The sequence below is a fragment of the Centroberyx gerrardi genome, chromosome 7 (assembly GCF_048128805.1).
Source record: "Centroberyx gerrardi isolate f3 chromosome 7, fCenGer3.hap1.cur.20231027, whole genome shotgun sequence".
In the NCBI taxonomy this organism is placed as follows: Eukaryota; Metazoa; Chordata; class Actinopteri; order Beryciformes; family Berycidae; genus Centroberyx; species Centroberyx gerrardi.
In genome coordinates this window covers 11,375,574-11,391,989 of record NC_136003.1, presented here as the reverse complement: position 1 = coordinate 11,391,989, position 16,416 = coordinate 11,375,574, and the positions used below count along the sequence as shown (strand labels likewise).

The 16,416-nt window shown below is 44.0% G+C and overlaps 3 protein-coding genes across 3 annotated transcripts; 2 read left to right on the top strand and 1 right to left on the bottom strand.

Annotated features, from left to right (window-relative positions):
- Window positions 1–502: 502 nt before the first annotated feature.
- On the top strand, window positions 503–6,065 carry epor (erythropoietin receptor). The gene is made up of 8 exons (XM_071898549.2): window positions 503–754; window positions 1,112–1,247; window positions 1,893–2,059; window positions 2,373–2,524; window positions 2,676–2,832; window positions 3,088–3,175; window positions 3,339–3,426; window positions 3,549–6,065. The coding sequence occupies exons 1-8, from the start codon at window positions 655–657 to the stop codon at window positions 4,281–4,283; spliced, it is 1,623 nt and encodes a 540-aa protein (XP_071754650.2). The 5' UTR covers window positions 503–654; the 3' UTR covers window positions 4,284–6,065.
- A 305-nt stretch (window positions 6,066–6,370) lies between these two features.
- Window positions 6,371–8,250, bottom strand: swsap1 (SWIM-type zinc finger 7 associated protein 1). The gene is made up of 2 exons (XM_071898561.2): window positions 7,980–8,250; window positions 6,371–7,500 (listed from the first exon to the last, which is right to left on the bottom strand). The coding sequence occupies exons 1-2, from the start codon at window positions 8,247–8,249 to the stop codon at window positions 6,928–6,930; spliced, it is 843 nt and encodes a 280-aa protein (XP_071754662.2). The 5' UTR covers window position 8,250; the 3' UTR covers window positions 6,371–6,927.
- A 370-nt stretch (window positions 8,251–8,620) lies between these two features.
- On the top strand, window positions 8,621–15,404 carry znf653 (zinc finger protein 653). Its single transcript, XM_071898560.2, has 10 exons — window positions 8,621–8,916; window positions 9,165–9,205; window positions 9,637–9,960; window positions 10,098–10,654; window positions 11,181–11,358; window positions 11,528–11,612; window positions 11,782–11,899; window positions 12,033–12,147; window positions 12,230–12,329; window positions 14,282–15,404. The coding sequence occupies exons 1-10, from the start codon at window positions 8,621–8,623 to the stop codon at window positions 14,457–14,459; spliced, it is 1,992 nt and encodes a 663-aa protein (XP_071754661.2). The 3' UTR covers window positions 14,460–15,404.
- Window positions 15,405–16,416: the final 1,012 nt, after the last annotated feature.

Genomic DNA, 16,416 nt, shown 5'->3' with positions numbered 1-16,416 from the left:
GGGTGGCTACGCCCCCTTATCACGGGACAAGTAACAGTGGCGTCTGCAGCGCAGATAACGCCACGTCAAGCGAAGAAAACATATGTGTGTGGTATGCAGATAAGGAACCGTTTAGGTCTACTGCTTAGGTGTGTGAGTGGACTGGTTCCATGTGCGGTTTCCGTTGCTTGGGTACATGGCCTGACTTTGTGCCTCTATATGATCCCTGAATTGAGAAAGATATCTATCTATCTATCTATCTATATATCTATCTATCTATCTATCCATCCATCCATCCATCCATCCATGCGTCTTTTACGCACGGGACATCGCATTACACATTTCCAAGGGCTCACTCGCCGTTGCAGACACAAGTTGTAAACATCAATGAGCGCGTCATTCCCGCCCACAAACAAGAGTGTAAAACGTTCTGCAACACTAATCTTGCTCCACCTCTTCTTCGCTGACTTATAGGAGAAGGTAAACAGCTTGGCTCTCTACTCCTTATCGCCCAGATGCAGGCGCGTAACCGCGCTGCGCTATCCATGGTATCTCCAAAAACAAGCTGTCACAAGGCGAGAACTACACAAGACACGTTTGGGGCAGGTTGTACTCCAGTTATGCAGGCGGACAACAGAAAGCCAAAGTCTTTCTGTTCACGGAGAAGACAAAAGGATGACCTGTGTTCACCTGAACCGATTGTTGGCGTTTTCCATGTTATTCTGCGCCCAGACAGCTTCCGTCGTCCAGGGCGCACAAGATTTCGAAAAGAAAGGTAGGATCAAATGTTTTCTAGGGCCATTGTTAGATGGAAGTAAACTGAATTGGTGACGTGGCAGATTATGATCTTAATGGGTTTCAAAATTGAACCCCAGAACTTCATTGCATATATCACTAGCTGTTTGAGTCAATTTACACAAGGAAACCTCGGACAATCCTATAATCACTACTATAGGATTATGTTTTTTTAATTTCACTTTTTTCCTGAAGTCTACTAATGATGTAATAAATAACTAGATGTTATATCCAACTTTAAGAAAATCAAAACAAGCAAACCAAAAAGCCTGATGGTCATGATGTGCCTGTCCACATGGCGGTCTTTGACCCTGTCTGTTTTCCCTCCCCTCCCCAGTGTCTCTGCTGCTGAGCGAGGAGCCAGAAAACCCCAAATGTTTTGCTGAGGGAAGGAAAGACTTCACCTGCTTCTGGGAGGAAGATGAGGAGAGGGCCGGCTCTGTGGATCAGTACTCCTTCACATACACATACCAGTGAGTCACATACAGGGAAGTGAATGACAACAAGCCATGTGGAGCCAGCAGTTTTGCTTTCACAACATGGTCATGGGTTGAAGGCTGATACCGGTATTGCTGTTGCCGATATTCGATATTTTGTGCCGATATTTTTTCTGTTTTTTTGCCAAAAAATTGCAATAATTCTGTGTTTTCCTCTAGAATTTGGTAAAGCTTCTGAAACAGTAGTGATACTGAAACCCTCCATTGAAACGAATGCTAATAAAATTATTTTAGGATTAGTACTGTATAGGTTAGATTACTACATTTAAATGAAGAATTAATTTACAAATTATTGTTTAACAATTAAATGAATGAAATGTGCAAAGGAAAAAAATGCCGTGCAGGTTTTCCATACTGTTTTTATGTAGCTGTGGTCAGGGAGGAACCTCCATCAAATTGGCAGTGGACCACATGACTGGCTGATATCCAATATTTAATAAAAGGACAATATCGTCTAACTGATATATTGATCTAACCCTATAGATACATAGAAAAATAGCACCTAACCATCATACCAGCTTATTGAGAATTCCTACTGGCCTCATTCAAGTAGCTGAACACAACAGCTTTAAAACCAAACCTAAAGGACCCTGTTCCTAAACCTACCTCTGTCCTGACTAGGAATGAGAACAGCAGCAGGTGTCCAGTGAGGGCCTTCCCTACAGCAGGCGGTAAGAGGCTGTACGTCTGCCATCTGAACCGAACCCAGATGTTTGTCCAGATGGACATCCAAGTTAATCGGGATGGAATACTGATCCACAATCGCAGTCTCCTCATCGAGCTTGTCTGTAAGTCATCTTGGTGTACTGCAAAATATGTCGCTAGATCCGGTCAGTGACTTATAATTAGTGTGAGCAAGATGGATAGCATTCACTCTCATCCACTCTCAAATTGCCCTTGAGGTCTGGTTGCTGTCTATTTCCAGATAATATATATATATTTCAATACATCCTTGTACCAAATATGCATATGACATCACTGTATGTAAGTGTTTCAGCAGGGTGTCAGTGTGTGTCAGACTTCTGTGGAAGAAGACGGTGCTCTATCCACATTATTTCAAATCCAATCTAACCGCCCACCTCCTGTCTATCTGCATGACAGTTCTGCTCGACCCTCCTGCTAACGTGACAGTGAGCGGCACGGGTCAGCAGGGCCAGCTGAGCGTGAGCTGGGTGCCTCCTCCTCTCAAGTACATGGATGACAGCATGATGTATGAGGTCAGCTACGCTACGGCAGACAGCCATATGGGGCAGGTACGGCAGGACACTTCATTACAATGTACTGCATGACCTCATCTGTGTCAGCGGCTGTTCAAGGCTGCAAGCACCAAGGTTCTCTCTCAGCTTGGAGGGAAAGTGCGCGCATAGATTAGAGAGTTGAGGAGTGTTTCTCCTTGTATTTCAGGTGGAGGAGGTGCGAGCCAGTTCAGAGCTGATGCTGAGAGGCCTGCAGCCAGGTACGCAGTACAAGGTGCGGGTCCGTGTGAAGCTGGACGGGATTAGCTACAACGGCTACTGGAGTGCCTGGAGTGACCCCGTGTTCATGGACACACTGGCGGCAGGTGGGTGTTCATTCACATGGCAAAACACAGTATGCAATACAAAAATGGATTATCCCTTTTCAAAGAAACGCAATGCCAACGGCATATCAAATCTAGGCATACCTTTAAAGGTGTCTCTAGAGTAATATTGTGTTTTCTTGGAAGGAAATTGCATTTCTCTGTTTTGTTTGGTTTGTTCCAAATGTTTTGTTTTTTGATAACAATACTTTTTATTTCATCCCGTTCTTTGGTGTGATCATTTTGTGTCTCCTCCAGACCTCGACCCACTCATTGTGTCCCTGAGTCTCATCATCTCTCTCATCCTCACTGTCCTGTCACTCACTGTGCTCCTGTCCCATCGCAGGTCAGCCAACCATATGTGCATACAGACTTTCCCATGTCTCTATAGCCATAAATACGTAAATACATACATTTACGGTTGCTGCTGTAACAGCATTACAATATAAGTGATGGATAAAGACAAATGTAAAATGACATTTTGTGATGTATCTCTGTTGTGTTTTCAGGTTTCTCATTAAGAAGCTTTGGCCTGCCATTCCAAACCCCGAGAGCAAGTTCCAAGGTCTTTTTACTGTTTATGGTGGGGACTTTCAGGTAAGAAAAAATTACTATGAAAACTACATCATTATAGGATGTATCAAAGTGGTTCATAAGAAGCCTAGGCAGACTGCTATCCCCATATCTAGTGCTAATGTCTTAATCCTGTTTGTCCATAGGAGTGGTTAGGCCAGACCAACGGAGGCTTGAGGTTCAGTCCAGCTTTCCTCTATTCTGAGGAGCGCCCTTCTCCCCTGGAGGTCCTGTCAGAGCTAAGCCTGAGCCCCTCACTGCCCTCCCCGCCTCTGCCATCCAAAGCCTCTAGGGCTTTAGCCACAGAGGAGGATGAGGAGCGAGGGGTGGACAAGGAGAACAGGCTGAGGAGGGTAGATTCAGCCTTGATGGAGGGATGGAGAGAGACACCCCACAACCACTGGCTTATGGACCAACTACGGGCGTTCCACCAGCATCCCATCCCCTGCTCCCAGTCCTCTCTGCTGGAGTCCCAGGACGCCTACGTCACCCTCAGCCCCAACAACCGCAGCGGAGAGGAGCACCTGGACGACATCCTCGAGGAGACTTTGCCTCTGGAGGTGCTTTTCGCTTCCAGAAGGACAGCATCATCCGAATCTCACTCTGACCTGGGCTCGTTACGGCAGAGCTCCGGGTCGGGTCGCCTCTCGTCCCAGTCCAGTTTCGAGTACCCAAACCACACCTGGCCACCCAAAGGCCCCGGGTACACCTACATGGCGGTGGCGGACTCCGGAGTGTCTATGGATTACAGCCCCATGAGCTCCAGCCGAGTAGACGACATCGGTAAAGTGGTTATCTACGCCAACGAGTACAAGAACGAGATCCCCGCTCACAGAAGACCCTTACTGACAAGGCAGCACCCAGTTCACAACGGCTGCTGACTGGGCGCTGAGCTGAACGACAGCTGCAAACTGACTGAGGCTTGAGGCAGGCTCTGAAACAATGAAAGATATTTGGATGTTCAACCAACGCTACATTGCCTCTCGTTGACTGTCGCCGCAAGAGGAATGTAAAAAAGATATAGTCTCTGACTGAAGCAAGAGGCTGACTGACACCAACATGTAAGCTAAAAGACTCTGGGAAATGTAGGAAGAAGAGTCTGCTGGATGTGGATACATCATTTCTCTTTTGGTCAAAGAATCCCTCTTCTGGACAATATCATTTCATGTAAATGGCAGCTGTGGTTTACACCTAAAACACTGATGTAAATGTCTCTATATCAATTTATTTGTATATTGTATATCCTGTAGGTCAGTTCATTAGTTTTCTATATCTTCACTGAAATGCAAGTTGACACAGTGAACTCCATAAGTATTTTGATAATGACTCACGATTATTTGAGCGGTGTACTCTTTATTATTTTGAAAGTGAAATGGCACAATGACTGCGAGGTTGAAATGCAGACTGTCAGCAGTAATTTGAGGCTACTTTACACCATATTGGATAAACAGTTAATAAGCGTATGATTGAAATGGACCATGAACAAAAAGGTCTTTAGTTCTTTACCTGTTCATCTGATGTGCCTTGAAATACCCTCAAATTAAATCGCACAGCCTTTCCTTGAACCCCATAGCCATCGTGTCAGTCATCATCATTTTCCAAATACTAATGAAACTCATTGTATTTGTAAATATTTTTGTCTATCGTGTATTGCAGTTGTTTCAGAGAATGATCAAATCACTAAGTTGTGACCATTTCCAAAAGATAGCTACTGTAGGCTGTGCAGGAAAGTTAAGGCAATGTTCATGTTCTAGTGATTGATGATCTACTTGCTAGTTACTCTCTTTCTTGTCGTGTTTATTCCCCAAGAATTCTGAAAATTGGTTCCAGGATTCTAAGGATGAATGTTTGTTGCCATCTTATTGCCACCTAGCAGTATATGTTTGTCTCTAGACCTGACAATGTCTACACCAAACATTTCAACTCCCAGTTTTGGAATCAAACTGTAAATAATTTCCTTATTCTGTAGTCTCTTCGTGTCACACTTTAACGCATTTTGCAAAAATGGACGTCAACCAATTTCCTTTCTCAGTACAGTAATATTGCAACTATTTACAAAAAAACTTACAAATTCCATGGTTTTTTTTTTTAGAAAAAGTTGTCAACTGCAATTCATGATTCAATATTTAAAAAACATAATTTTATCATCACTAATATTAGTATTTTATTATCAATTGTCTTAGGTGTGTGAATAACTTAATTTTTTTGTCCCCAATATGAGTTTTCCTATATTACAGAAGAGATCATTTTGTAAGAGAAGGTGTCACTTTGTCACTCAGATGGTGGATATCTCCTTTTTGGAATTAATATTTGCATTGACTATTTTCTCCTCCTCAAGGCCTTACTTAGGAATAGAGTATAGTTTCTTTCTATTTCTTTAATTTTTTAGAAACATTTGAAATAATCACATTCTCTCTTCATAATGAAGTCATTTATTTTTCAAAAGAAATATATGCAATACTTTTTTCTCATTTTTTAAATACTTTAATGTGATTTTACTGTGATACTGACTACCGAATCTCAATGTCTCACATAGGTAATTGTTCCAGTGTTGTAAATCGAGGTCATCAAATTCTGCAATGTCTACTTATATATTTTAAGTGTAAATGTTCATTAATATGTTAATAAAACCTTCATGCCATTAAAATGTTTAACTTGTTAAACGTTGTGCCATCTACAGCCATTGTGCTCCTTTGCACTGAAACGTGAAAGAAGAATAAGGACACAGTGTCTCTGCTGGAAGCCTCTGGTATGGCAGCTGGACAGTCACATGAGTTGAATGGGTGAATATTAGGTCACATCACTGTAAATGAGGCAAGGCTTGGCAGAAGATTTTACCAGCGGAGTCACATAGGTTAAGACAGATGCTAGAACTGCTTTATTAAATTAATCGAAAGGCATGGCTAAAAATATTATTGCTAATATTATTATTGCTCATAACAGAAGATAAATAATGCACTGCAAAAAATCTTTATCTTAACAAGTCATTTAGTCTATTATTGAGTCCTAAAATCGTAATTTTCTTAAAACAAGTGAAGAAAGCTGCCGATGTGGTGAGATAATTTCACTTGTTTCCATTGCAAATCAACTTGTTTCAAGGACTTTGTAGGATAGTGTGATTTTCTTGATAGTAGTGCAGTGATCTGCCTTATTCTGACTTGTTTCCACATACTGACACTCATTTCTAGAAAATTCCTGAAACAAGTGAAACTGCATTGGAAACAAATGGAGTGATCTCACCCTACTGGCAGAATTTCTCTTGTTTTAAGAAAAATAAGATTTGAAGGCTGAATATGAGACTAAATGACCCGTTAAGATGGACGTTTTTTGCAGTGTGGGAACAGTTGTTAAGGGTTTGTGAAATAAAGGTATCAGTGGCCAAGGCCTATTATTGTACATCTCTTCTCCAACGTGAGTACATTGCCTCTTAAATTTAAAGCAGGGCAGTGCTGAAAATGATCATAAAATCTGGCCTTCAATTATTCACCCACTAAGTAACCCACGAAAGTCTTGATCCACACATTTTCAGACCAATGTAAACTCCATTAAACCATTAGGAAAAGTGGCCAGCTGCCACTCTTGGGCTACACCCGGGTGTTTGTCCTCACCACCCTCGGCACAAGCGGCCTCTGTGATGCCTGTCCCAGAAAGGAAAATGTGCCACACCTCCTGTAGTCCGGCTGCCGTGGCTCCATAGCTTCTGTCTCGATCCAGGGTGCACCGAACCTGGAAATAGCGGTCCAGGACGGCAAGGACGGGGTCCGGGGCTGAAGGCTCCCCGCCGGCTTGCCCGACCTCCGGCTCCGCCTGGAATGAGGCGATGACGCGGCAGGGGGCCGAGCTGGAGGCCCGCTGCTCCAGGACCTGTGTGAGGAAAGCAGCCGTGTCGCACAGCAGCACAGACACGTGTGCGGCGCAGGACTGCTCCCCTTGGTGAAACCCGGTGTGGCTGCCGCCTCCAGGGCCACGCAGGTAGCCCTCCAGCCGGTCCACTATGATCAGTGATGGAGGGGTGGGAGGCGTGCTGGCTGACTCGTGGAGGCAAGCCACCTGCTGGAGCAGCTCCTCCACAGTCCTGGGATAGGAAAACTTGATTTTCTAAAAAACGCATTGATAAACAGGCAGATGGAAGTTTAGTGAGAAGCTTCTTGGATCAAAACGATAGGCCTAAATTACCTATCATAATCTTAAGATGTCTGTACACTATAAACAAAAACCTTAATAAGCTGTTCAAACACCACTGCTAACCCACTGGTTTTGCTCTGGCTTTCTGCTCAATGTGGCCCCATCTAACATGTCTTGATCAGAGATATACAGATATGGGGAGCTTTTAGGGTAATCTCTCTTGTGGGGAAGAACTACAAGTGAAGTCCCCCTCAACAAAACATTTGCATTACAAGCTTGGTACGCACATTCGTTCTCACTGTAACACACATTAGCCTACACCTGCGTAAAAAGTAGTTATTACACACTAGGAAGTGCCATAGAGGGAGGAGTGTGACAGCCAGTGACTACACCAATGACACGACTGGCGGCATGCTGCATTATCATGCACACAATGGGAGTAAAGTGGCTACCTTCAAACTGTCTGGGCTCAAGTTGGGAAAGCAGTTCTGAAGAGAGACGGGGAGGCTCTGAATTTGAGTTTGGGTGAAGAATAATACTTTCATCCCCAGCTCGGAGGCGGCTGTCACGGCCGCGAGCAGCAGCAAAGAGCGGCTGATGCTGTGATCCCCGACCACCAGCGTACTGCAGTTTGTTTTTGACGGACAAATGAGCTTGAAATCCTTGGTTAGACCCGTTTGTGGAATAAAAGTCCTAAACACAAGTGTCAAAATATCGGTCATGCTGCTTCTGTTGCGATACGGTCAACTTTTTCACAATTATAAAACGTCCCTGTGTTCTGCTGCAATGCTTCCCGCGTCTGTTTACATGTTGCACGTGGGTGTTCGTGCTAATATGGTCCGTGCGGAACAAACTTTGTGTGCTGTAGCGTTCCGCCCCGGTGTTTCTCAAAGTCCACAGCAGACAGTTTACTTAGTATTTTCCCCTTACACGCTCGTGTGAGAGTCAAACGTGTATAGGGTTATCCAGCAAACTTCATGAACCCACAAGGTGAAACGAAAGGCAGTGAAAGCGTTTCTATTCACGCTTCCTGTTAGGTCTGACACAGCTTCCGTAGTCCTGGCTAATCACAACAACAGCTGTTGTTGCCAAGATGGCGGATCGCTTTGCAGAGTTGGAGGGTCCCCTGGACATTAATCAACCCGGGGACCAAGTGAAAGGGGTTTTGAGGCGCTGCAGAGGCCGGCCCAGGCTCACAGACTCTGACCGGGCACAGAGGCGCCTGGAGTCCCGGAAGAAGTACGACGTGAGGAGAGTCTACCTCGGAGAGTCGCACAAGCTGTGGAGTGAGCTCCGCAGGCGGACGAGTTTGAGTGATGCTGGACTGGCCGAGTATCTCATCCTGCTCAACTCTACCTATGGGGAGAAATACCAGCAAAAACACTGCGGGTAGGCCACGCGCTGACCAATTTATTTGTATTAACCTAGCTCACTGGGTGATGCAGGGCCGCATAGTGGTCGACTGTGGTTGGTTGTCATTGTTGTTCATGAAATATCTCTCCATTCTGTCAGACGCCAAAGTGTTGGCACCTTGACCAGTTTATGGGGCTTCATTGTGCATCTGTTGTAAACTGCTTAGCCTACCCAGCCAGTGTCCAAATTATTTCCCATACATTGGATATGATTCTGTCTTCTAGGAAGAAGATTGCCCCAGAGGCGTCAGTAAAACCAAAAAAAGGTGAGTCAAGTCAAGTTCATTTGTAAACCTTCATCATGTCTCAAAAGACAAGACAAGACAGAGAATGATCCTAACTAGATTGAATTGATCAATAATTAATCATAACATAACAAGATGCAATACAGTATGCAACAAAATAAAACACAAGGAAGCAAAACAAAGCACAAGACACAAAATAGCATGTTGGAAAGACATAACAGGCGCATGTATCTTACTTAGCCGAGCCTAGCCTAGCCTAACTGGAACCACCAACCTTCAGTTAAAACAAGGAACAACTCCCAAGAAAAACCTAATAAGGAAAAAATAATGGAAGAAAACTTGGGCGGGCCAATTCAAAGAGGAAGTGGTGCCACCAATGCATGTGAACAATTCCCATCAAAGAAAACTCCCAAATAACTCACCTGTCTTGCATGACTCTTGTCGTTCGGCAGGGAGGAAGGAGCGTGTGTCCAGCCTGCAGAGCCTGGTGTCCTGGTACCAGGAGCACTCCCGGTCCTGCCCTCACGAGCCCCAACTCAGGGCGCTGGAGCCCCAGCCCAGCTTCTCCACCGCTGCTATCTGGCAGTGTGACTCCAACCACTCATTTGTGCAGTACCTTTTCTCACCACCGAGGGAGGCAAGTGACTCTGAGAACGAGGGGGGAATGAACAGCGAGGGTGATGGAGAGAGAGCAGCCAAGATAGACGTACCGGTGGCTAAAGGCATTGTGACCAGGAAGAGAAGAAAGGAGGCAAATGCTCACAGACACTTCAAAGGTGCAGTCAGTAGAGAACACACTCTTACCAGCCACAGGCAAAATTATCAGCGTTTTGAGCCACCTTAATTTCCTAATTGATCTATATTTCTTGATGATAAGCCAGTGTCTATAATTTATTTGTCTGCTTTTCTCTAGATGTGGGAGAACATATGGATGTTTCTGGGGTACAAGATACAGCTATGAGCCCCATGGAACAGGCCACCGCTCTCAACCACCAGCCCGGTATGGAGGCTCCCTCTGGGGACATCCCGTTGACAGAGCAGCCCGTCTGGGAGATGGAGATGGTAATGGAGAGACAGCAAGACTCCGCTGGAGCAGCATTTCACTCGGCGGGAGAGTCCATCACCTCAGAGGACGAGGCCGAGGACCTGAGGAGAGACAAAGACGAAGAAGGAGGGGGAGGTGGAAGAAGGGAAAGACTTGGAGATGAAGGGATCAGGACAATGCCGGATGGTTATGAGTGCGTTACGGTGACCGAATCCTTAGTTGATAAGCTGGAGAAGACCGACGAGGACTCTGCGCTGTCGCAGAGCTTGAGCGATTCGGTCGGACTGGGCTCTCAGCCGGACCTGCAGGTCCCGCCGCCCATGCAGGTGGCAGAGCAGGGAGAGCTGTTCGACCCTCAGACGCTGCAGACGGTGGTGACCAGCTGTGAGCTTCCAGACCAGAGGACAACGCTGGAGGGATCACAGGTAGGTAAACGAGAGGCATTTTATTCTGTGGAGACATTCAAAGGAAGTTTTATCCTTCCTATTAATGTCACACTCACCATTAGGGCTGGGCGATGTATGGTTGAAATCAAAATCACGATAATATACGTTTTTTTTTCAATATTGATATATATCACTACATGTCTCACGTATACAAAATCACGTTAAATAATCAAATTAATGTTCATCCCATTGAACCGAATGGTAATGTTAGGTGTGATGTCAAGCTTTCTTGTTATCATCAGTTTAGACAGCAGAATTGTGTGTCAAGATATCCCAAAATCACCATATCATGACGATATGATTCAACTGAAAGACAATAAATGATAATGTTGAATTATCGCCCAGCTCAGTCAACATACAGTAGGAGTACCTGGTAACCACAAAGGAGTGCATTGTTGATTCTCCCAATAGTTACAATAGTTTTTTTCTTTCCTGGAGACTGTCCAAAGCTCTCTTGCCCTGGTTGCGCATTGTAGCAATTCACGTGACTTCCTCTTATTCCCAGTTAATTATCATCACTGGCCCCAGTTATGAGGCTCTGGCGTCAGAAGGCATCCAGCTCAACATGGGAGGCGGAGACGTGGAGGAGGTCACCTGCACTGTCATCGAAGGCGTGACCTACAACCAGGTCTGCCAATCAGACACGGACCTAAGGACAGCAGAGGAGGAAGACTCCATCACAGGTCTGCTATATTAAGAATTGGCATCACATTTTCTGAGAATTACTCTGAGAAGTTATAGCCTTACTTCATGTGACAAACCGTGCTTTGAGCATTTGCTGTGTAAGCTTTTCCTATTGATAAATGATAGCTGTATCAGAGTCATTTTGTAATAGCACTGTTTTCTCCTCAGATTTGAGTGAAAAGCAGCTGCTGCAGCCCACTGTTGAGCCTCTGGAGCTGAGTAGTGAGAGAGAGCTGCAGAGGAGTCTGAGCAGGTTAGTGGCCCACATATTTGGTGAATGTAGGTGGAGATGGCTCTAAGACACAAGTGGGAAGGTTTTGAGGCTATACAAGTTCACTAGAGACTGTAATCACCAACTTCTAGTTACAGTATATAGTCCTCTTATTCTGAGGACTAACCATGCATTCTGTCTTTTTTCGTAGTGTCAGGTCAAAGAGGAACAGGCGAGGCCCCGTCATCGAGGCAGACGGCATGCTCAAGATGTTCCACTGTCCCTATGAGGGCTGCAGTCAAGTCTATGTAGCTATTAGCAGCTTTCAGGTAGACAACATAACTTTTTTCGTTCATGCTCCACACTGGATTTCAGCTACTTTTACTTTTATGAAATAAGTGTTTGTTTAGCTGCAGGTTAAAATAACAATAATCTCTTTGTTTCCATGTTTTTTCTCTGTAGAACCATGTGAACCTCGTTCACAGGAAAGGGAGAACCAAGGTTTGCCCCCACCCAGGCTGTGGAAAAAAGTTCTACTTGTCAAACCATCTACATCGCCACATGATCATCCATTCAGGTAGGATCACAGACTTTTCAGCTCCCAGCATGTCAGAGTCTATCTTCATAAACCCCAAAATGTAATAGAATTTTTTCTGCAGGGGTCCGAGATTTCATCTGCGAGACGTGCGGAAAATCATTTAAACGTAAGAATCACCTGGAGGTTCACAGGCGGACGCACACAGGAGAAACACCGCTTCAGTAAGTTACTAACGCTGAACTCAAGGCTTAGCATTAAGCTTCTGTGCACCGGCCAAGTTAGACTGAATTTACAATGCAGAGCAAGCTCTATCTAGAACCTAGTTTTGATCTCTCACTGGCTGAAGGAAGCATGCAGGCTGCTGTCATATAAAGTATAAATGCATGTAGTCCGTTGATATTTTCCACCATAGTCGGCTACATTGTTGCAAATAATGGATTTTTTTTTTTAGGTTTTTAACATAAATGATCATAATAAAATAATGGCACTTATGTCATAATATGAGCATCAATACATAAAACCCCACAAAGAAGAAACAAAGGCATACACATAGGGGGAAAAAAAAATCTGGAAAAATTACATGTCAATAAGGTCTGTACTGCATATACAATCTCAATGCATTAAACAATACCTCAGGTTTACAATACAAACATAGGACAATGGAAGTGAAAGTTTTATTCAGGTATGGTGTCAAAGTTACTTTTTTAAATGAAAACAAGACAAGGGCCCCAGGTTTTATAAAATTTGTTTGAAAAGCCTGTTAGTGTGTATCTGATTTCCTCTAACTTAATGTGATTAAAAATGTCTTTAACCCACATAGCATGAGAGGGGGGCATAGGAGATTTCCATTTAAATAAAATCAAACGCCTGGCGAGTAGAATGACAAAGGCTGTGACATCTGTTTTTAAAGTGGTGAGTTGAAGTGTGGGTGGGGTCCCTCCAAATAATGCCATAAGGGCATTAGGTTCAATTTATATTCCACTTGCATCGGAGAGTGTTTTGAAGATTCCTTTCCAATAGTTTTCAGGACATGGGCAGGACCAGAGCATGTGTGAGATATTAGCAGGGGATTAATTACATCTATCACAATTAGGAATTACATCCATGTAAATTTTAGAGAGCCTCGCTTTGGTCCAATAAACCCGATGAACAATTTCACACTGAATAAAAGCGTGTTTAGCACAGATGGATGAAGTATGTACTCTTTTTAAAGTGGCATTCCACAGCTCTTCTGGAATTTCCTCTCCCACAGTGCTTTTATGCCACTTGAGGAAGTTAAACATAAGGAGTGTGTTTGGTCATATGAAGTCGACACTGAACCCTTCAAAGAAGCGAGGGGACTAAGAAAAGTATCCAGTGGTGTGTTAGAAAGGGTAGGGAATTTGGGATCGTTGCTACAAACATAACTTTGAATTTGTAGGTATCTAAAGTAGTGATGTCTTGGAAGGGCACATTTTTCTGATAACTGTTGAAATGAGGCAAAAGTTTTTAATGCCAAGATCAGACCATATGGAAAACGCCCCATCATTTAAGGATGGGGGGAAAGACCGGGTTTAGAGCGATTGGAGCAGAAGAGGAAAGTGTTTGGAGCCCAAAATAGCACTTGAATTGATTCCAGGGCAGGTAGTGGAGTAGGTTTAGAGGATAAGGCCTCCAATCGCAACCAAACTGGGGAAAAGGCTATATCCTTGTTTTGCAGCCAATATTGGATGATCCTAAGGGTAGCAGACCAGTAGTAAAACCTGAAATTCGGTAATGCTAAACCACCACTTGGGTCACTTGGGTTTCTGTAAAAGCTGTTTACATATTCTGTTTTTTAATTTGTTTTGTTTTTTTAAGTGAGGATGTTGTACCGTGCTTTGCTGGAATCATTCTCCCTGCAGCACACTCACAATCAAAGTTGGAACTGAGCAAGAATATTGAAATGTATTTCACCTGCATTATAATTCGGATATGAAGCTGTAGTATCATTTCACTGAAGAAGACGGCAGGTTTTAGGAATATCCCAGTTTTAGGTTTTTTTTATCATGCAACAAGTTGCCACTGAAAATGAGTGAGGATTTTATTTGACTGTGGATAAGCATCTACAAATGCAATACACCTCATAGTCATCAACATGATCATCCCTCCTCTCTGTCTTCTTCCCTACTCCTTCAATCTTGTCTTCCATCAGATGTGAGATCTGTGGGTACCAGTGTCGCCAGCGCGCCTCCCTCAACTGGCACATGAAGAAGCACACTCCAGAGGCCCACTACAACTTCACCTGCGAGTACTGCGGCAAGAGGTTCGAGAAGCTGGACAGCGTGAAATTCCACAAGCTAAAGAGCCATCCGGACAAGCAGGCGACCTGAGGCGCCGTAACACTGCCGGTAGGAGCGAACATTGCCAAACGAGAGAGGACGGCCCTCGGAGACCGAAGGAAGACGTGAAGTGAAGTTAATTTGCTGTGCTTGTTACTCCGAGCGTCTTGCCTCTGGTGTTCAGGATGACCTAACATGTCCTTACAGAGGCAGTTAACCCAAAGGTGGGCCGGTCTCACAGCTGTGCGGGACACAAGCTGTTTCAGATTCCGAGGCCCAGATGAGGATTCGAACACATTTGGTACCGGGGGAAAAAAAGCTCAAAAGAAGTTTACATCATCTTTTGTTTCTCTACAGTCGGATATATTGACGGGTTGTTTTCCATTCATTGTTTTCTTTGCTTACAGAGTATAGATGATCGTTCTGTCCAATGATACACCAAGAGAAATGATTCATGACCTTAATCAATGTGGCATGAATATCAAGATGTCCGTACAAATGTTTGTTAAATATTGCATTCTAAATCGAGGCTGTGAAGATTTTTGTCAATGAGGTTTGCAATTGTGACCTTCGTGTGTTGCACTATACTGCTTGTCATGACACAAGTACTGGGTCTTCCGTTTTGAGCATCCAGATTGGGCGTGGATTGCGTGGACCATGTGGACTGTAGTCTTGATCATAGATTTTCCTATTAGTCTGTCGTCTCCGTCCAAGTGTCCTGACTCATAGGCAGCGATGAGAAATACTGCCCAACTGAGTTGTATGTGATGCTTAATTTCTCAGGAAAGTGACTAGTCCTCTTGTGTCCCTGTCTCATGTTCTGTCAGTGTGTGGAGCGCTTGTGTCTCGTGTGATGTCGAACGTTTTTTTATTTAGTTTCTAAGCAGATGCACTTTTTTGTCCCCTCTGTCAGTGTCATCCGCCGATGATTCACTGTAAAATATGTGAATATGACACGTATTGGTATTGTACATTTTTTTTCTGACATTTGTTTGAGACAAATGATTAATAAAATGCAGTGTGTTCTTGACTCTTGAATAATATGCTCGGGGGTGTGTGTCTGTGTGCGGTTGTGTCGAAGTGTGGGTGTGCATAAATAGTAAGGAAGGGCATGAAAAGCATGAGTGTTATGTCACTTAGTCACAAAATGACTACGCAGATGCTGGACTCTTTCAGTCAGCTGAATGTTGGACAGTTACTGGCTTTTCAGATCCTTGTGTGAATGGTATTACAGCAAGATTTGGCTTGAGGGACGCTTATCAGACTCCAGGTCAGATATAAGAGTGCTGACAGTATAAGAGTCATGAATGTGAGTTTATATGAAATAAAGCTTTTAAAATGAGGAAGTATGCCATATATGTACAATAGACATTGATAACCAACTTCCTAGCATTTAATAATGTACTGTGAGAATTTGAGTATTATTTTCATATTATATAATTCATATCAGCACATACCCATGCTTTACCAGCTGTCCTAAAATGCTATTTCACCTGTAAGCATGTTGTGACTGATCATCATTTATCTTCTACTATGTAAATCATCCAAGCGCCTCCCTTCTTTGCAGTTGAATCTATTTCCACCTGTCACTCTGCGGTCTTTCATCTCTTTTTAAAGACTCAAGATTGTGAAATTCACACACAGTGAATGTCACGCTGTACAATGTAAGAAAGATGAGGTCAAAGTCTGACCAAGCGATGATGCCGAGTGACATTCAAGCTGCTGACAGCCCAGTTTCTGAGACTCTCCCTACTGTGGGAGGGAGTTAAATGTAGTGGTATTGTCATGGAATGTTGCTGTATTTGACTCTTATTCACACACCAGCTACAAATTCACACCTCCAAACAAAGCATGTGTGTATGTGTGTGCATGTTAAAGATTGCCGTGGCTACAGACAGGTGCTCCCTCTCTCCCTCAGGTGGAGGAGGGGGGTGGGGTGGGGGGCAAGCCTTTACTCCATGGTGATGCTTAGGTCACGCCCACCCGCTCCCCCTCCCTCTCCCTGACT